This window comes from Scomber scombrus, chromosome 5 (assembly GCF_963691925.1).
Source record: "Scomber scombrus chromosome 5, fScoSco1.1, whole genome shotgun sequence".
Lineage (NCBI taxonomy): Eukaryota > Metazoa > Chordata > Actinopteri > Scombriformes > Scombridae > Scomber > Scomber scombrus.
Window position 1 is genome coordinate 7,252,431 of NC_084974.1, and position 21,265 is coordinate 7,273,695.

The window sequence follows — 21,265 nt, forward strand, 5'->3', positions numbered from 1 at the left end:
ATGGCCCAATCACTTGTAATCAAAGTGATAAATAATATATTTTGATATAGGCCTACTGTGCAAATATCATTGTAAATTACACTTAAAATTCCTATAGTAATACTTTAGTCACACTCCATATACGATAAGCACTGAAACACTCACATACTGTAAGTTCCTATAGTTGAGGTATAAAACAGAGATATCCTCATAATATCAGGTGGTTTCAATCAATAATTAAAAAATGTTACCAGCAACTCTGCACGTTTTTCTTCCATGGATTCAGAAAGATTTTTTTTTCTTACCACAAATTTAGGAAATCAGTTGTCTTGTTATTCAGTTATTTGTGACTTCACTTGAACATTTTAATCTTGTGTTTTTTTTAATATGGGTACATACATGATTGTATAGGCAATGCACGCCAGATAAGTACTATATATTAATGCTCTTTGAGATGAAGATGATGTGTTTTCTTGTTGCATGACGTGAGGTTTTCTGGGTTGTTTGTGTGGAAATTGCTCTGTGATGAAGGGCTGCTGGTAGTTTGGACGCACTAGGACCCAGAGCTGAAGCAAATTAAGGACAACCAGCACATAAGAGGCTTAGTACATCTAATCTATACTCCTACACACACGGACACACACACAGACACACACACACAGACACACACACACACACACACACACACACACACACACACACACATCATTTCATAAACATCCCATTTTCCAACAAGCACGCATACACGTCCCAGAGGCAAACACAGCCATTGTATTTTCATTTAGTTTTCATTTTCTCCAAACTCTTTTGTTCCCCTTGCTGACCTTAACTTCCATCCCACTTTGCTGGAGAACGTTTGCCCATATGCTCTGTTATTTCTCTCATGCAATTTCATTAGCAGACCTGTATCCACGCTCAGTGCAATGAACTAAGAGGCCAAGAGCAAACTCATTCATTCAATACAATTGCTGTAAAAAGAAGAAGCAGAAGAAAAAAATGATCACACAATCTGTCTGTGTGATTAGTGCAAGAGTGCATATCTGTGTGATACTGAATATTTCATCTTTTTCTTTTATTAAATTGTCAAACCACTCCAAAATAAAAAAAAATGAAAACACCACGGTCATCATACTCTTGTGTATTTCCAGGCCCTTTTTACACATAGAATTGGGCCTTTGATTTATCTTTTTCTATTGTGTTTTACAGAAAGTTGAGAACCATTAAAAAAAAAAAATTATAGCATATTTTGTCTTTGTTGAACGTATCTGATGCAGACTCTTTGTGTATGTGTGTGTGTGTGTGTGTGTGTGTGTGTGTGTGTGTGATGATTATGACAGTGAAAACATGTAAAGAGGAAAGATTACTAATCTGTTACATCCATGTGTCCATTACAGAGTAATTTATGGCAGGGCATAAACCAAAAACCATCACGCCCCAAAAGACCCAAATCATACACATACACACACACACACACACACACACACACACACACACACACACACACACACCCACACACACACACACTAACCCTGCACACAAACACACACATACACACTTTTCCAGCTGTTAAGTACCTCTGACATCATGTTGTTCGATACACACAGTGTATTTTTTGTATGTCTGTGTGCACACTGTGTGTGCTTATAGTGTTTTGTGTGTGTGACAGTTACACACTCACACATACACATACACATACACATACACACACACACACACACGCACAGAGTTCAGCCGATTTATCATAATATGCTTTATCTGAAAAGTAAGTATCTTACCTCGGGATAAAGGGAGGAAAGAGGGGTTTGTGGCCAGATTGACAGAGGAAGGGTGGATGGAGAGAGCCGAGCGCTCGCTGCAGAGGGACAGAGAGCAGGACCTTCAGTTCTGTGGCTGGATTGATCACTATTGATAAGGTAACTGAGCATTATGGGACGGGGGAAATAGTGGCATTGATAGGAAAGGCCATAGTGGTGTGTGTGAGTGTGTGAGTGTGTGTTGGAGGCTTAGAAACAGAGACTAGGAGGAAAACGTGTGGCATTTGTTGTGAGGTACTGGTGCTGGAGGTTGAAATTCTTACTGGTGGAAATTGGGTGGAAAGTTACGGACAGGGTGGGGTAGAAGGAAGCAAGGAAGAGTAGAGGAGCATGATGGTAAAACAGGGCAGAAATAAGTGGAAGCAGAGAGAGAGAGAGAGAGAGGGGCAGATGGGGAAGGGGGAGTATGGGAGGGGCGTTGGGGCAGACCTATAGTCTGAGTTTTCTGAGGGTCTTGCTGTCAGTCTTCTGTTGCCTTTATTATTTCAGTTTTTCTTTAAGATAAACTATTCAGCTGCTGTCATTTTGTGATTGAGTTTGGTTTAATTCTGTGATTTAAAAATGTATTTATTATACTACTGCTGCTGGCTACGTGTACATATACATACTGGAATGTATTTGTGTGTGTGTGTGTGTGTGTGTGTGTGTGTGTGTGTGTGTGTGTGTGTGTGTGTGTGTGTGTGTGTGTGTGTGTGTGTGTGTGTGTGTGTGTGTGTGTGTGTGTGTGTGTGTGTGTGTGTCAATGTGTGATATTGAGGTCAGTGTGTGTTAACTCCTCATTAAAGTGATGTGAGGATTACGCTGCGTGAGTCCAGGCCGGACCATGTGTCTCTCAGCACAGCACTCCTCATCCAACAATGGGTCGAATGAAATGAACGTCCCATCCTGCACACAGGTTACATTAAATGGACCTGCTGTTGGACTGCCATTACATGCCATTAGTCTATCTAAAGTGAATATATGCACAAGATCATATGTGTGTGTTTGTCCATTTAGTAGGATTTGGTTGTTATCAGCAGTCTGTAATGGGTATAGACTAAAGATAAACTCAGGCTGTGGTCACTTATATAATGCTACAGCATACATACATCTATATAACCTGCAGGGTTATATATACTGTAGTTATATTTACTGCTTCTGTAGACACAGAAACTGGATTGTCTGTTTAGCTTACTAGCACTTAACTACACCTTAATTACATGTTAATGTCATTCACCAATGTTTAACATCAGTTGTGCAATTTCACATCAACTAAATATTGTTATATTTCACTTTTACTATTATACATGTTAAATATATATATATATATATATATATATTAAAAAGCATTGATCTGTAGAGAGAGAGAGAGATGTACTGCCAGGATTTGCACAAATTACACAATTTAAGATCCACCATCCCACAGATGGGAAAGTTACCTAGCACCTAGTTTCAATTGTCATTTTTTGGTTAATGTATGTATTTATAATTCTAAAAACAGTCCTCGTTAATGACATGAGTAATCAACAATGCCTACATGTATACACCATTTTAAGTCGCAAACAGAAAAATCCTCCTTATTAATGAAACATTTGAATGAATTACAATAACATTGTAATTCATGACTTACTAAGAAACTCACATCACTTGAAAGAAAAATTGCTTCATTAATAATGCATTTTTGTATATATTTGCTGCTATGCATAATGGTGTTCATCTCAAATTGGCCATCAACCTGCTTGTTATTACAGTCAATGGTTATTTTTCATAAAAGTATTAACTGCAAAACATATATCTGGTTTTCAGTTATTCAAATTTTCAAGTGCTTTAATAATAGTCTGCGTATGCAAATGCAACTGGAATTACTCATCTTATTACAAGTGTATGAGTATGAGAACAGGTGTTATCTCACTAAAACCCCAGACATTGTTCAAGGAGGGGGGCTAAATGATGACAGTTAACACACACATGGATGCACACGCACTTATACACACACACACACACACACACACACACAGTGTACAGACCCCACCTGCTGCTGTCTGCAGTGGATTATCGAGATCTGTCTACCCTCAGAAGACAGCAGGACACACACATTTATGCCTCAGGGGGTCTGCAGTCTGTGAAATTGATCAAGATGCTGAACAGACATTATTTACAGATACACCATGGTCACACTGACACACCCTCCTCTGTCACAATGCACTATGTCTGCACCCAGGACTTATGCAGAGACATAACCAGAATAACTTTGACAGACGCTGTGGTGCTGTGACTAAAAATAGAGACTTTAAACAAGATAAGCAAGGGCAAATTTGTTTTCTCAATCAACTATTGTACCCCTCAGCCTCAGAAATAACTCACTGTTACAGGCTGTTCTTAAGATGACATCCTCCTGGCGGCCGGCGTACCTTAGTTTGAACGTTGACCTTTAAGACTAAGACTGTAACTGTGTAAGACTCTTTCCAGGCTAGACTGTTACTGTTTGTGCCAGGTTACACAAATAGGTACAAAGCTGCATACACCTGCTGCAAACTCAGAGCTGAATCTTTACTTTGATCTGATAAAAGTTGAAAAGTCATCACTTATAGATCTCAAAGTATGCGGGAAAAACACATCTACAAAAAAAATAACGGTAGATCAAAAGATATTATTTAAAACAACTAGAAATATATTGAGGTATATGTGCCTTAAAAACAGTTTGTGTATTTGTGTTCATAAACTACATTAATAATACTAACTTGTTTTAAAATAATGCAATTTATTGAATAGATCAGGTGATGCATCACTTAGCAGAGAAATAAGTTATTCCTCATTTAGGGAGGCAGTTTTATGGACAGCGTGCAATACACACACTCACACACACACACACACACATGAAGACTGGGTGTATGACTGTGTGTGTGTGTGTGTGTGTGTGTGTGTGTGTGTGTGTGTGTGTGTGTGTGTGTGTGTGTGTGTGTGTGTGTGTGTGTATGTGTCAAACCCCCTCTGGGTATATGTTCTGGGAGCATGTGTGCGGTGGTGTGCTGGTGTGGTGGAGAGAAGGGGGACATTATTGGTGCAGGTTGAGGTGGGTGGGGTGAGTTTAAGTGCATGTGAGTGTGTAGCGTGGTACAGTAGCTTGCAACCACCCCCCATTCCCCCGCCCTGCCCCGACCCCCACCTGCACCCCCCACCACCCCATATGGCAGTAGACAGCAGTAGTAATCATGGAAGTGGAGCAACAGGCCCTGAGCTTTACTAATCCTCAGCCACACTCCGACACGTGCCACATTGATGCATATACCCACCCTAAACACGCACACACACACACACACACACACACACACACACACACACACACACACACACACACACACACACACACACACACACACACACACACACACACACACACACACACACACACACACACACACACACACACACACACATTCTGTGCAGACACACAGCAAGCAGCACACAAATGCTTACACAAGTGGATGGAACACAATAGAATACAATGTTCATTATGTTGTTTGCATTGCTATGTAAATCTATAAGGGCCAGTTGGACCATACTCAGGATTAACATACATTATTAAGAACACTGTGTCAATCACACACATACACATATCCTGTAATTTGCAGCCACTATCTGGCTTACAGGAGCCATAGTGCACCATCACTCACTCCAACCTCTGCATGAGTTTCTTTGACACTGCACACAATTCATGTTTAATCTCTTTTTATGAAGCTATAGTGTGCTTGTTCATTGAAAAACCTGAGCTATGCTGATAGAAAATCACAATCTCATTTTCTGAATGGCAAAAAGTACCTTGCACACACAAACGCACTCGCTGCAACACGTACACACAAACAAAACCCCTTTAAGTGTGACGCAAACGGAGACAGAGCTACAATGGTTCTCTTATTGTTAATTGGCCGTTTAATCCCGAGGAATGCGTCTGATTAGTACCACCAGAGGGTCAGGATCTTGCTCAACACTCTCCTTCACAATGGACAGGCTGTAACAGAGATCTGGGAGCACGCACATACACACACAAGCAAACACACCAAGAAACCCACACTTGGGCAAATACGCTGGGCCAAGGTGGCCTTACTTACCCCCTGCAGTGAAAAAAGTGCCCACACATATACAGCAGTACACACAGCATGCAATCCTGCTGTAGAGATGATGAATAATCAGACAACGAAAAAACTTGAAGGTTTAGATGGATTTTCAGATGCCTTAAAATTACATATAAATTTGTCGTATCCATTGCTTGTCCTCCAGCATCTTGGCAAACACTCCTTTGATTGGCTGAAAGTCACACCAGAAAGAGGCAAATCACTATCAGATCCTAGTTAACTTGCTAGCTCACTAACTAAAAGCAAATAACATTTAGAGTTAAAACACAGTTACACCATCTATTTGACCATGGTCATAATTGGTTACACACTACATCACAGTGCTTCTGCATCACAATTTCTACTAAAATGACAGCTCTCTCAATTGTGGACTCAAAGGCATCAATGGCTTTAAATGTTAAGACCCTTTGCTATCAGTCAACGGTGCAAATTCATGACAAATTTCACCAGAGTATTTTCTGCTGTTATGGAATCACTGACTGTAGTGATTACATTGAAATTAGTTGGATTCTATGCAATTTGTTTTGCAGTCATAGGAGCCACTGTGGCTCATTAGGGCTCAAATGTTTGTTTTGGGGTTGCGTGTGGGGTGAAATTTTGTGCACGGTACAGTGGTCTACATGCATCATAGATTCCATTGTGCTTCAGTGTATTTACAGTAGTGTGAAAAGGTTGACACAAAACTGAAGAGAATAAGAAGATTTTATGACAAGAAGATGTTTCTGACCAGTAAGGGATGGGAGGAAGAAATGGACTAAGAGAGAGGGATAGCCGGACAGCCAGACTCATAACAGGTAGTCAGGTAGGGTCAGATGTGACAAGAGTCTACGTGTGTGCACTGTGTGTGTGCACTGTGTGTGTGCGTGTGTGTGTGTGCGTGTGTGTGTGTTCTGTAGGAGGTCCAGGCAGGCTGCATCACTGCTGACACACTGCTGCTGGTAAATCCAGCTTAGTGTGTCTAAAACAGGCCTATGAAATCTGCCACAGGGCCCCTAATGCTAGGGCCGCTGTCACCCTCAATCACTCACACACACCTAATCCCCACGCCGTGACCCAACACACACATACACACACACACACACACACACAGCCTGACTACCCTGATGCTCTGGGCCCATTCAGCTCGGCAAACAGTCCCAGTACCAGGAGACACCAGCCACAGGGTCAACCTTCCAGATTGGAGGAGGAAGGAAGGAAGGGGGTGGGGGGCGAGTTAGCGAGCGACTTAGGAAAATGTTGTGTGCACTACTAGCAAGTGGAGGAGCTTGGTCCTGGAGTTGGGGAACAGGTAGAGGTGGTGGTCAGCTGGGGCAGATAGAGGAACAGAATAGAGGCATGCTGAGGTGCATGGAAGTGATGAAGAGAAGATTAATATGAGTTTTACCAGACAGTGTGTGAGAAAAGTTAAATTGTGATAAAGGAGATAATGTAATATGAAACTTATTATCAATTGTTTGTTCAATAAATTGTGGAAAGATTGTCTCCCTAATTTCCTAAAGCTTGAGGTGTCTTTTTAAAATAGCTTGTTATACTCCAAAACATAAATATATACTTAATGTTACTTTAGAGTAAGAAAAGCAGGAAATCATGACACTAGAGAGACTGGAACTAAGAATGTGTTGGCATTTTACCACTAAAAGATTATTACACAGCAAAATTGTGTATGTTGGAACACCATTCTTAGTGTGATCTACTACAGACACTCAGATGATTTTGCTGGTATTCTAATAAATGATCAGGTAATCTGTAAAGTCACGGTCAAGAGTGTGGAAAGGCCTTTTTCATGACAGTCACGTTAGGAAACGCACTGTAAATAATAAAACTAACAATGGCTAAAAAACAAGGGTCCTGGTATTGTACATACTGGCTCACTGGGACATTTGAATAGAACTGAGCCATCGTTAACCCCTGTGACAAAAGTACTTCAGTAACAAACCCAGTAAGGATCAGCATAATTTAGCAGAGTAGGGACAACATACTGAATATACAACTTCATGACCTCCAGTTTGAGCTGTGACAACATACTGACATGGTGCACTGATTGCTGTGACTTGCATGATCACAGTGAACAACTCTGGATGATTGCAGAGTTTGACCTATGCGGTTCTCTCATTTCTGGGCAGATCTTCCATGTCTTTCTGCACTCATGTATTGTGGATGTCTGTCAGTCCTAACAGATTTTTTTTTGTGTTCTCCCAGGTTATCAAACACCTACAGGGCCATACATGAGGATGAAAATTCGACCTTCAAGTAACCAGTTTGAGCAACAACCTTCGCTTACTCTTAAAACGACTAGTTTACTTTTGTGGATAAACCTGCAAACACAGACACTAAGTACAAAGTAAATGTATTTTAACTTATTGTTATGCATCCCTTTTTGGCTTTATATTGCAGTGTAACACTGTAATGGGACTGAAATAGGCCAAAAGATTTCATATACTAGTATTTGTACCTTTGTGTCTTTACTTATGAGGCCATGAAACACTCCAGCCTGTAAGGTAACGTGGCTGCAAAGAAGAATTAACTTAAGAGGCCTATCAATGTAACTTAGGATGGTCTTTCACCAGTAGCTTTAAGGAGACTAGCAGGGCTTTTTGCTGCTCTGATTGAGAGTCACTGATACAGGCTAGTCAGCCTAAATCCTAATTTTGTCTGCAAATAATCCAATAATTTTATTTTAATGAGCCAAAAATTATTTTTAGCTTCAGTAAGTGATATCTGCCTAGAAACACCTGCAGAATTACAATTTTTATCATGCAGGGTTATTATAGTTGACTAAAACTAAGACTAAAACTAAAAGTGAAAAAATAATTTAGTTAAAAAAATTTAAAAAAAAAACAAAAACTAAATAAAAACTACAATGAACAATGCAAAACTAGCTAAAAACTAAACTGAATTGCGGATAAAATAAGTTTGGATTTAGTTTTCTTCTCGTTTTCTCAATTTTTACTGTATTCTGTTCAGTTTGACTTCTTGAGATTACGGGCTAGAAACAGAAGGTGGCAGGTCAAGGTCAAGGTCAAGGTAACTTTATTAATAATACCCGAAGGTGGATTTGGTTGCAGTTTCAGGAGAGGGCATCTCAACATTCAATCAGTCTCAACATTCAAACAGTCAAACTGCAACATAGCGACTGCTGCATAACGCAATTTATAATTTTCTAGAAAGAAGAAGTTGTTCCAGGCAGAAAACGTCACAGCCCAGTATGGAAATATTTAGACTATGTATGAACCCGTAGAAGATTAAAGTAAAAATGTGGTGATGAAGAGTGATGGGAACATTTGTGGTATACAGCTAAAAGGGAGAAATCCCACTTATGTAAAAGTCCACCTTCAACATTCTCACAGAGAAGCAGGAGACCACAAACACAGCAACTTTACTAAAAACTAAACTAAAACTACTTCAACACTTGTTAAACTAACTAAAACTAAACTGAAATAAAAAAGCAAACTGAAAACTAAATAAAAATAAAAACTAATGAAAATGTTGAAACTATAATAACCCTGCTACCACGTCATTAATCACATACACATACTGTTAGTAATTGTTTAAGTCAAAAATAACTTTGCTTTCAGCTCTTGTTAATTCAAGATTCACCTCCACTGTCACAAATAGGCAGGAAACTCTCATTCATCATGTATAATGCCTCACATATTAGTGTTTGTATTTCAGGTAAGGATGGAAATTTGCTGTTTGATGTTGAATATAGAATAATTTTGCAATGTTTTTACGTGTAATAAAGATTATTTCTGATGTAGTGTCTGTCCTGTAGAACTAATAAAATTCTATTAATCAACATAATTTCCTAAAAAGTTTTATTTTCTAGAATAAAGTAAAAGCAGACTTACATGGCTGCTGTTTGTCATTGTATGTATTCATGTTTAAGTGTGAATTTGTGGGTTGCACATTGCCAGACTCATGCCGATTGGCTGGTGACATTCAGAACAGGACAGTGATCTGTATCCTGAAACTAGTGGGTCACTGATACTGGCGGACACACACACACACACACACACACACACACACACGCACGCACGCACACACACACACACACACACACACACACACACACACACACACACACACACACACACACACACACAAAGCGGCACACATAACAAGATGTGATGCCAGGATTGGCTGCCTGACACACACACACGCAATCTCAGAGGACTTGGAAGTGTAATTGTCAAAATAGATTTCCCCAAAGTAGAAAAGTACAAACAGAAACGCTGAATTCCGTTTTGAAATACTCGGAAGTTAGACGCAGACACAACATTGCCATCATGTGGTCATAAGAGGTACTTCAGGATCACCTGCAGTACTGCGGACAGAGCGGATGGACTTGACTTTTTGCATGATATAGACATGCATTATTTTAAAATAACATTATAAATACTACTATAATTACTGCAACAACAAAAAAAAATTGCATTAGTGATACTGACCTTTCATCAAAATATCCTTCACTTAGTTCATGGTTCATGGACACAACTCCAAATCAGTAATGATATGATTTGGTGGAATAAGTTGTTGTTTCATTCAGGCTCTACAGACCTTAAAACTGACCTGCAAACAGCCAATAACCAGAAAGTGACCTCAGGTAACTCACTGGTGCCATCTGCTGTTCAACAAGTGGAATGTTGCTTAATCAGGACATAGGCAAAATTGGGGAATAAACACACTTAACTCCTTCACTTAAAACAAAACAGTTGTTTTTAAAGGGGTTGACAATTTTTATTACAATTTTTGAAGTGTGGCGGTGACTACAAAGGCGGTGTTACAAACATACAGTATTAAATTAGATGTATGACAAATATCCTGTACACATCCTAAGAAAAGCAGAGGCTGTCACGACAATGTCACAGCTTGTCTTGTCCACTGAAGATGGTCAATATGCAAGATCAGATATTTAAACCTAGTTACACAATGTTTGTTATGTTATTATTTTACTGTATTGAATAAAAAAGCCCACTGAAAATGTCTTATGAAACATTATAAATCTAAGCTAGCGCAATCCTTTATAACAGAGTTTCTTCTTCAGGTGTGCATGATAAAACCTCCAGCATAAACCAGGTGAAAGCTAGTGTACTTTTGGATTTCAGACTGTAGGTAGCAGTGCTTTGGAGAAATCAAGCACACTGAAAATGAAATACTATGATGAATGACGGACTGAAATGTCTGGGAGCACCTTTTACTCCCGTTCTGCGATGGCAATGAGGTGGACTTCTGTCTCTGCCTCCGACAGTGTCCTAGTGGATGAACAGGGGAGGAAATGAGAGGAGAAAAGTGAAAATGCGGATAAAAGCCAGAGGTCAAAAGGAAAATAAAACATTGAGTGAATGAACAGGGACTGTTTAAGAGTATTTAATAGAATAGGGAGTCTTGTAAGACAGGACAACCACATCAATTTTCTGGTCTACTCTAAAAGTTTAGTTTCATAGATATTAAGATATAAGACATACAAGCCTGAACACCACTGTGACAAAAAGTATTAGACTAAAAATATGAATGCAATAAGTCACGTGACACTCAAAGTTTATGCTTAAGAATGCAACATAAAATCAAAACTACAATCAAAACGACATAAAATACATAAGTGACATTTTTCTGTGTGTTAGGCAAAAAAATAATAATCCAGAGCAGTAGTAGTCCCTAACATCTGAGCCATAACAGCCATCATCAGAGTACAAAGTTCTGAGTGAAGTTACCTGAACTTGGGTATTTCTTTGGTGACCACGCCGATCTCCAGCTCACTGGCCTTGAAATCCATGCACAGCACAGAGGCCAGACAGGATATAGCCATCTGGAAAGACACACAGGCATACACCAAAACAGAGTTCATGTCTGCTTGACCCTCATGTCTGGACAACAGCAATATCAAGTATAGATATTTGTATAACAAGCAGGATGATGAAATGACTCTTCCTTTAACTGTACTTATTATACTGCTTTGTTGAATACTTGATTTTGATTGGTCAATTACACAATTAAACCATTATAGTGTTATTTCTGAATGGCACGCTGCTGCTATAAATAACAGGCCGCTGCTAAGGGCGCAGTTCTGATCACTGTGACTTTGCATTGGGGTCCTGCATCAACCTGTCAGGGTTTATTTTGCAATGATAACCCGCTCCCAGTACATTATCCCTTACGTAGGCGCTGGTTTAGATACATGTTGACAGCTAAAAGCCTTAACTTTGGTTTGTGGTTTACTTTCTGTTACAGGAAGGCTTTTTAAGGATCATTCTACTCTTCCTTCCCTGGTATAAAAAACAACCATGTTCAAAAAATCCCCATTCTCAATCAATCATCATGTTTATTCAGCTCCATTAATCGGACTTCGCTGTACCTGCACTGTCCTGTCTTGGGTCAGCTCAGGCTTCTTCTTCAGTTTCTTCTCCAGGTAGCTGTTGGCCTCTGTCTGTTTGGCCCCAACTGCTGTGGCTCTGAAGCCACAGTAGTAGCCTGCAGGGTCACATTTGTACAGGACAGGACCCTGCTGAGGATCCATAGCCACCATGATCATACCTGGGACCAAATGAGAAAATAAGGCATGAAAAGGGGGGCTTCGAGTCAAGGAATATGCCGTGTATTCAGTGTATGTGAAGTCATTCTATAATAATTCATTGAGCTGTTACACTTCAATATCTTTTTAACTGAATCTGAGCAATCAGAATGCAATAAAAGAATAATAAATGCATTAAATAATGCATAAGAACGAGATAAGCTATTGAAATAATTATTTTGACAAACAGTATGAACTATTTAATGATGCATAAATCAAGATCTTCACTCACAGCAGCCAAGAGGCCTCATTTCAGCGTTTTGTGTGTAGACCTGGGAGATATCAGCCAACCTACGACACAGCACGTCTGCATTGATGTCGTAACCAAACTTATATTTCCATTCTCCTGCTTCCACCCTTGCCCGGTGAACCTGGGAACGACTGTCCGCTGCACAGGAATAAACAGGAGTGGTTAAAGGCGAGAGACATCTTTTAATCAATATTATCTTTGAAATAAACTAAAAGTGTGATTATGGTAACCAAAAAATGCTAGAAGAAGATTTTAACTACTGTGCATACTGTACTGTTGTGCAGAATGACTAAAATGAAAATCTCAATAAGGAAAGGGAAGGAAAATCTCTTCATCTTTAAGAAGTGAAAGAGCAAATGCAAAAGAAAAAGGACCAAGGAACAAAGGAGCAACATCTACTTTGCAGATGAAAAGCGGTGAAGTTTTTATTTCTTACAATATTATTGGCATAAGTTTAAAACTCATCTTGCATGGTCACATTTGTGTATGGTTATTATATTATATTATATTACAACTAATGATTATGTTCATTATCAATTAATCTGGTGATTCTCATAGATTGTATTAATGGTTTTTTATCTATGAAATGTCAAAAAAAGAGATTAAATGCCCATCATTACATCTGAGCAACCATCTTCAAATGTCTTGTTTTGTCTGAACTAAAGGCCTGTACCCAAAAATATTTAGTTTTACCATTTCACTTGACAAAAAGAAGTAGCACATCTGCTGGAACCTGAGAATGTGTTGCATTTTTTCTCTATTTTTGCTTGAAAATGACTGAAATGATTAATCGTTTACCAAAATACTGGCTTATTACTTGTCTGTTGATTGACTAACCAATTCATTCATTTCAGCTCTAAATTACATTACAGTACTGTGACCCCAGTTGTTGGACGATGACATGTCTGTGTGCTGAATACGTACCATTGTGTCCAGTCATCACACAGCCAATACGAGGGGTCAGTTTGAACATGTTGGTCAAAGTGGATGAGTCCAGCAGCTTGTCCTGCAGTTGAGAAAGGTCACAGTGTCACATGCAACTTACCAAACTGTACCGTGCCAGAGAACATCAATTTTGCATGTGAAATATCAACACTGTGTTTACAACAAATACATGATTGTATAATATGTTAGGGTGCAGCTGAACTAAACTTTTTTAACTGTTTTATTTGGGGTTAATAGAGCTGTTTTTGTGGTCAAAAAGATTAATGATGCCCATCGGATGGATGTAGAGGGCAATATGTGTGAATCTTATTACACTGTTGCCCATAAATTTGGAATAAAATATTTTTTACTTCTTCTCAAGAAATGATTGTGACAATGTGATTTATTCTTGATAGATAAAGTATTTATATTGTCAAAATTGTATAGATCAATCTCAATCATCATAGTGATGTGTATAAATAGAAAATAAAAAGAGGAATGTGTCTGAAAACAAAATTATTCCAACTTTATGGGCAACAGTGTATAAAAAAGGTTTCTGAATAAAAAAGATTTTGCAATCTCTTGCTCGTCCTTTGCTCTCCATTATCATTTTGAATCTTCAGGTTTAAATTTAGACTCGCTGAGCACCTTCTGAATGTACTGAAAGCTTGCCAAAGTCAAAGTGGCCTCTGGCTTGGAAATGTGAGAACTAGCATCATTATGGCTGTATCGTATTCATGTGTTTGACTGTCAACGTCAGCAGAATACTGTAGTGTACCGAGGTGTCATTGTTTCACTTCAACTCACATCATCCGAATGAGAAAGTGTGTGTGTTAGTGTGTGTGTAATGTCTTACAGGTATTTTCTTTTGTGTGACCACCACAACGCTGTCTGTCCCACGAATTCCCACTGAAGTCAACCCGCTCTGGGAGATGGCTTTGAAGGCATACTCTGTATGACAGCACATGTGACAAGAAAAATAACAAAATAGAAAAGAATATACTTTATTAGGTACACCAGTTCAACTGCTCATTAAGGCAAATATAAAATCAGCCAATCATGTGGTAGCAACTCAATGCATTTAGGCATGAATACGTGGTCAAGAGGATCTGCTGAAGTTCAAACTACACACCAGAATGGGGAAGAAAGGTGATTTAATTGACTTAGAACGTGGTATGATTGTTGATGTCAGACGGGCTGATCTGAGTATTTCAGAAACAGTTGACAGAAGATTTGCATCACAAATGTGCAGCCGACAAATCTGATGGGATGGTATCATGTCAAAATCTTTGAGGAATGTTTCCAGCATCATTGAATCCATGGATTAAAGCAGTTCTGAAGGCAAAAGGGGTCACACCCGGTGTTACACTGTATCTGGTGACCCATCAGATTCTGTGACCTGCAGAGTTCGAAGAATTGTACCCAGATTTTTTTACTTAAGTAAAAGTCTCAAAACCACAATGTAAAAATACTTCAATGTAAGTAAAAATCTGGCATTTAAAATCCTACAAGAAGTACTGAAGTAAAAGTACACATTTTGCCGGAAAACAGACACAGCTGCAATTTTTAAAAAAAAAGTTTAAACTTTTTCAATGTATAATAATTTTACTTTTGTACTTTAAGTCAATTAAGCGGGTAATACTTCTACTTTTACTTAAGTAGGATATTAAATGCAGGATTTTTTTGTTGTAATGAAGTATTTTTTGATTTGAGTACTTCTTCCAACACTGCAGGTCACAGAATCTGATGGCTCACCAAATACAATGTAACACCGGTACCAACAAGGTGTAGGCCTTTCTAATGAAGTGGCAGGTGAGTGTAAATACTTAATTAAACTTGATATTGAAACAGTGCAGTTTATTAAACTCTATATCTACTTTAAAAAGAAAAACCTGTGGTGTCCATTTTTGATGCTATCTAGGCTACACCGCACCACCTGACCGGCTAACCATTTTAGCCACATAGCCTAAGAGGAGTTTTTTTGTTGCATTGTTTGTCTAAATATAGTAACTGTGAGTAGTTGTAAAGGTAATAGCCTCCCGCTGTGCGGTAACTGGCTATGGTCCAGGACTAAAACACACGAAAAAAAACGTCTCACCGACTTGGTAGAGGCGGCCCTCCGGTGAAAAGATGGTGATGTGTCGGTCGAAACCTGCGTTGGACCCGCGCGACATTTCTTTTCTCCTCGTGACCTCAGGTGAACTTCACACCGCTGTAATGTATATTTCTGTCTTCCTAAATAACCGATTATTGTTACTTTTTGAGAGTCAGTTCATATGACACAGCATGACCGTGCTGCTGCTGAATGATACGCAGGATAATGGAGTTACTTCCCTGAGAGAGTTTTACTTTCTCTTTCAGTTCAGTTCATTCATTATTATTGGTTGGCAGCAACAAGGAAGTTAAGTGACTTTACCAGTCAGACAGGCCCTCCTGTGGTCGGAAATGATTACGACTCTGGAGACAACACCTTTTAAAAAGACTAAAAGAAGCATAGATTTTATAAGGGGGGAGGGCTGAGTGGATAAGTGCGCCTCAGACTCAGACATCCTCTCTCTCTCTCTCTCTCTCTCTCTCTCTCTCTCTCTCTCTCTCTCTCTCTCTCTCTCTCTCTCTCTCTCTCTCTCTCTCTCTCTCTCTCTCTCTGTGTGTGTGTGTGTCTCTGTCTCTGCTGGGGACACGCAGCCCAATGTCAGGCCGCAGGGTTGGCTTCTGTCTCAGCGAGAAGAAGCGCAGGAGGATGAACCTGGACGCCTTTGCAGAGTTCTGTGCGTAAGTTGATACTGACTTCTATTTTTTTCTTATTCATTCAACAGCTCATGATTATTGTTATAGCCGCTATACTAATGTGAATGGCACCCCTGGGGTCTCATACCAAAACAAACAAGTGCGAATTATATTTATTTCATCTACATGATGTGTCATATCGCACACTTGCAATCATTTTGTGTCAAATATTGTGCTTTTTAATAAGAAACAATGGAAATACTCCATTATGAGGCTACATTGCTCACTGTCATCCCTGTTTGACATCAGATGACTCCTGTGCAATCATCACCCATTACATCTTTTTTTCTTGCAGGGGCCATGGAGTGGAAGTGGTTAAGGTAAGTGTTTTTGTCAGAAACATTGTAATGATTGTTTCTAAATGTCAGATCAGGCAGATTTATAAAGAAAAAAATAGGAAATGTAGGGTGTGGTGGAAAGAGAGGAAGAATATAAGGCAAGTTTCTTTAGATTGAAGCTGTTAAACCTGTTTATATGTATGTGTGTGTATGTGTGCCCTTGTGAATGTGCTTGTCTCTACATCTGTGTGTCTGTGTGTACAAAGACGGGTTGATCCAATCATGGTTTTCTTAGTATACATGCCATAACACCCAAGCACACGTACGCACATGTGGCATGATGTGATTTTATTCTAGAGGTATACAGTTACAGTATGACAGTACTGACAGTAGTTGAAAACAGCATGCACCCACAGGCACACACACACACACACACACACACACACACACACACACACACACACACACACACCACACACACACACACACACACACACACACACACACACACGTCATGTACATATGTCCACACCACAACTTTAGTAATCCATGTCACAGCCACCTGCAGCCAACCCCTACAATCTGCTTGTAGCGCAAAATCGTAAACAATGGCAGCCTGATTGCAACTGCTCGAACATTTCACTGCATGTGAATGTCTGTAAAAGAGCATGAGAGACACTGGTTTAAAGAGAATAGCCCACATTTAGCTTGAGTTTATAAGAATTAAGCACAAATATCACCTGGAAATATTAAAGAAAATAATCAGCAATATGTCTTTTATCACAGTCTGACGCTTGGCTTCACAGAAATAGAATATGTGCTGCTATATACAGAGCATTGATGTCTAAAACTGCAGTGGTTTGCGTAGACATTTTCAGGTGCATCACGTGATTATAACTCAGTTGAAGTAAAGAGAGACTATGGGGGAGGAAACAACACAGATGGTACAAATGTTTATAAGTGGACTGTTTTTGCCCAAAATGGCATCATGTAGGGCAGTGGCTTTCAAATCTTTTTTAGGTGGCACCTTTTTCTTGTCACACTTCTTCTTAACGAAGTCAGATAAAGTTAATCTAATTTATTGCTAAAACATTATTCACAGATTAGCAACAACTGTGTTACTGTATTTTGCAGGGATGCACCAATCTGATATTGGTACTAGCCTCAATACTGACCCTCTTTATTGGACTATTTATTTGTCAGTATCATTATGAAATCAAATGTTTCTGCTATTTGGGAATAATAGATGACTGGTTTTGGATCACTCTCAGTTTAGGAATCTGAATCAGTATACGGAAAGATAAAGTATTTTATTATAAAGTACTTTAATAAATGTACTACATAGGGGTAAAACTGTTTTTTTTTCTGTCACAGATTGACCTCACTCAGCCGCTGGTACCCCAGGGACCCTTCGACGTCATCATTCACAAGCTGTCTGATGTTATCGTGGAGGCAGAGCATGACAGCCAATCGCAGCAGCTCCTTGCCAACTTCCAGGTAAAAATACAGTTGAACATTAATATATATTACAATAGTGAATGTGTCAGTGTGTGCAGTCTTTAGGTCTTGAGGTTTATTGTTTATGCAGCATAATCAAGAAGCATATATTTGCTTATGATCAGCAACTCAGTGCTTCAAGCATTCATACTGAAAGTGATAAATGAAAGTGAACGTCTCCCTCTTTCTGTTACATTACAGAACTACGTGTCAGCTCATCCAAGTACAGCTCTTCTGGACCCTCTGCCTGCCATGACACAGCTATTAGACCGCTTTGCCTCTTATCGGATCATGAGCAAACTGCACAATTCCCTCCGAGGTCTCAGTCACCATAAAAATAGTGTGAATACTGTACGTCTACTGCTTTATTGTAGTTATTAACACCTGCTTATTCTATTGTGTTTGACAGACTGGCGTATTTGTAGTCCTCCCTACCTAGAGATCTACAGTGCCACTGACCTGTCGTCCATTCACCAGGCTGTGATGAGCCAGGGCCTGAGCTTCCCTCTTAGTCAGTTCACTATCCGTCTGTCTTTTTTTGCTTCTTCATGTCTATAAATGAAGCCTGAAATCGAATCTGCTGCATTTTAAAAAGTATACAGAAGATATTAGTCAGATAACTTATTAGTAGGATTGTAGTCAGCAGTGTTTTAACCTTTCAAATGTGTCTCTGTTTAACAAAACCCATAAAATCCATCCTCATTTTCTCTGTTAACCCCAGTTTGTAAAACCAGAGTGGCGCATGGCTCACTTTCCCATGAGGTACGTGGATTTTGCTTGTTCATGTTTGCTTGTCCTTGTTCATAAAGTGTCACTTCTCATGTTTGTTTTGTGCATTCACTGTTGATTATTTGCTCTCTCTTTATTCAGTGTTTGTTTGTCTCTCTATGTGCTTCTCTATGTAGATGTCTCTGATCTTTAGTGTGGGGAGTCTGGCTGATGTCCATCCTCCCTGTGTCCTCCAGAGCTTTGTCAACCACGGAGCTATTCTGCATAAGGTGTTTGTGGTAGGAGACAGACACTTCTGTGTAGAGAGGCCATCACTGAAGAACTTCCCCTCTGGTCCCTGTGGTTAGTCTGCATAGCACCAACAGCACTTGTCTTCTTTTTTTTCCTTCCCTTACCTGCCATGTCCTTCCTTTTCCTTTCCATTCTCTTGTTGTCTCCTCATTTCCAATTTCAGTTTCTCCCTTTTGTCTTGCTTTGTCCTATCTTATGCCAACTTGTTTTTCTTTCTTCTATTTGTTCACCGTATCCACCGCAGCTTTGCTTTCTCTCTGCCTTCAGACAGGAAGACCATCTTCTTCAACAGTCATCAGGTGTCAAAACCAGAGTCCAGCTCTGATCTCACTTCTGTGAGTATTAGAACAGCAATATTTCTTACACCTCATATGGCACAGTAAGTGTCAAAAGTGCGAGAATTTTCTTCTTTTTGAACACAATTTTCTGTATAGGAATGTCCATATAATGTCATATTTGACCTTACCTAAAGTGACACAGAATATACAAACATAGACATATTTCAACTTTTGGGTGTTCTGAGGTGTACTACACTTGTAGTATGTGCTATCTGAAAGCTTAATTAAGGAGTAATCACCCTTTTTCTCAACTACTGATTGAAGCATTTATGACTAAAGAACAGATTTATGGTTTGGTATAGAGATGAGGGAATACTGCTGAGGCTCAGAATATGAACAGTATGTCAGGGTTACACTTTTAGATACGGACTCACCCACACAGCACCTTTAGAGGGTGACATCCACCCTAAAAATACTCTCTCCTCCTGTTCTCCAAGCTGGACGAGCAGATGCCTCGCCTGCCTCTTCCAAGCTCCGAGGCCGTGGCCGCCCTGGCCCGAGAGCTCCGAGCTCAGCTGGGCATGGCTCTGTTCGGAGTGGATGTCATCATCAACATACACACACACACCCTCAGTGTCATCGACATCAACATCTTCCCAGGTACCACATAGTTGTAAACACACAGACACACACACAGACACACACAGAAGCAGCGATAATCTGATATACTGTTCTCTCTGTCAGGCTACGAAGGAGTGCCCCAGTTTTTCTCCTCTCTGCTCAGCCACATAGAGTCAGTGCTGGACAAACAGACCTCTGCTGGCCCTCAGGCTACTGGCTCTCTTGAGTCAACACACACTACAGGTGGTCCATCTGCTGTATGAGTCGCCTCAGGAGGCAGATTACAGATCGTGTGTGTTTCATCGGCTTCACCGGACAAACTAAAGTCAGTTGTTGGAAGTTTTTCTGTTTGGTCAGGACCAAAATTCTCCTCAACTGCTTTCAAGACTTTGCCTTACATGTGAGAAGTTATTGATTTGTAATTGTAAGAACATGTAAAATGATTTAATCTTAAACTGCACCTCCTGTAATTAAGTGATTCTGCTCTAACAACGTCTACGAGTCGACCAACAAAACAGCCTTAACATTAAAGTTTAATACACTTTCCGTTTATTGATTGACAGGTAGCATAGAAGAAGATACAGCAGGCACAAAATACAGCACTCTGATTGGCCAGTAATATTACAAATGGTGTTTTTGTCATCTTTTTTTTTTCTCCTGTCATTTGAAATGTCCCCCCCCCCCCCCCCCAAACCCTTACCCCCACACATACACACACACCCCACCCAGACATTTCCTACATCCTTCTTGCTGGTTTGTCAGATACATTTTGTGGAAACATTTTGCACTGCTATAGAAAAAAGAAAACTACAGTACATTCATTTTTCATTGAAGTGAACAAACATCTCATCTTTGGAATAGACAGTAAGGAACTAATCAGTCTTAACTGATTACGTGTGTTATTACCATGTGTTTACACAAGTTGACCGGCTGCTTTCGCCTTTGTTCAAATGAGATTATAAATCTTGGCTGTGTAGAAAAAGAGATTTATATTTGCTATATGAGTAATATATGATGCACTTTGATTACATATTAAAATACATGTAATAATTGATTACTTGGCTAATTATTGCATTCACATGTGCTGTAGTCTATATTGTGTTATTGCAGTAAATTGGCCTCCAGTGGTAACCCTGT

At 39.6% G+C, this 21,265-nt stretch overlaps 3 protein-coding genes across 4 annotated transcripts in view; 1 reads left to right on the forward strand and 2 right to left on the reverse strand.

The window, feature by feature from the left end:
* Positions 1-10,636: 10,636 nt before the first annotated feature.
* On the reverse strand, positions 10,637-15,996 carry psma6l (proteasome 20S subunit alpha 6, like). Its single transcript, XM_062418956.1, has 7 exons — positions 15,746-15,996; positions 14,504-14,598; positions 13,648-13,729; positions 12,706-12,861; positions 12,258-12,436; positions 11,617-11,711; positions 10,637-11,157 (listed from the first exon to the last, which is right to left on the reverse strand). Exons 1-7 carry the CDS (start codon positions 15,819-15,821, stop codon positions 11,100-11,102), a joined length of 741 nt encoding a protein of 246 aa, XP_062274940.1. The 5' UTR covers positions 15,822-15,996; the 3' UTR covers positions 10,637-11,099.
* Positions 15,934-20,391, forward strand: LOC133980538 (inositol-tetrakisphosphate 1-kinase-like). The gene is made up of 11 exons (XM_062419292.1): positions 15,934-15,989; positions 16,333-16,419; positions 16,730-16,754; positions 18,087-18,209; positions 18,411-18,528; positions 18,619-18,720; positions 18,931-18,971; positions 19,115-19,280; positions 19,497-19,564; positions 20,005-20,167; positions 20,252-20,391. Exons 1-11 carry the CDS (start codon positions 15,934-15,936, stop codon positions 20,389-20,391), a joined length of 1,089 nt encoding a protein of 362 aa, XP_062275276.1.
* Positions 16,243-21,265, reverse strand: part of LOC133980373 (DNA ligase 1) — an 11,654-nt gene continuing 6,631 nt past the window's right edge. The window contains exon 7 of one of the 2 annotated variants that reach the window (XM_062419077.1): positions 16,243-16,306. The gene's annotated coding sequence lies outside the window, so the exon portion shown is untranslated. Of the gene's footprint in view, positions 16,307-20,861 lie in introns of those variants that run through there. The other variant, XM_062419076.1, reaches the window with a different exon arrangement.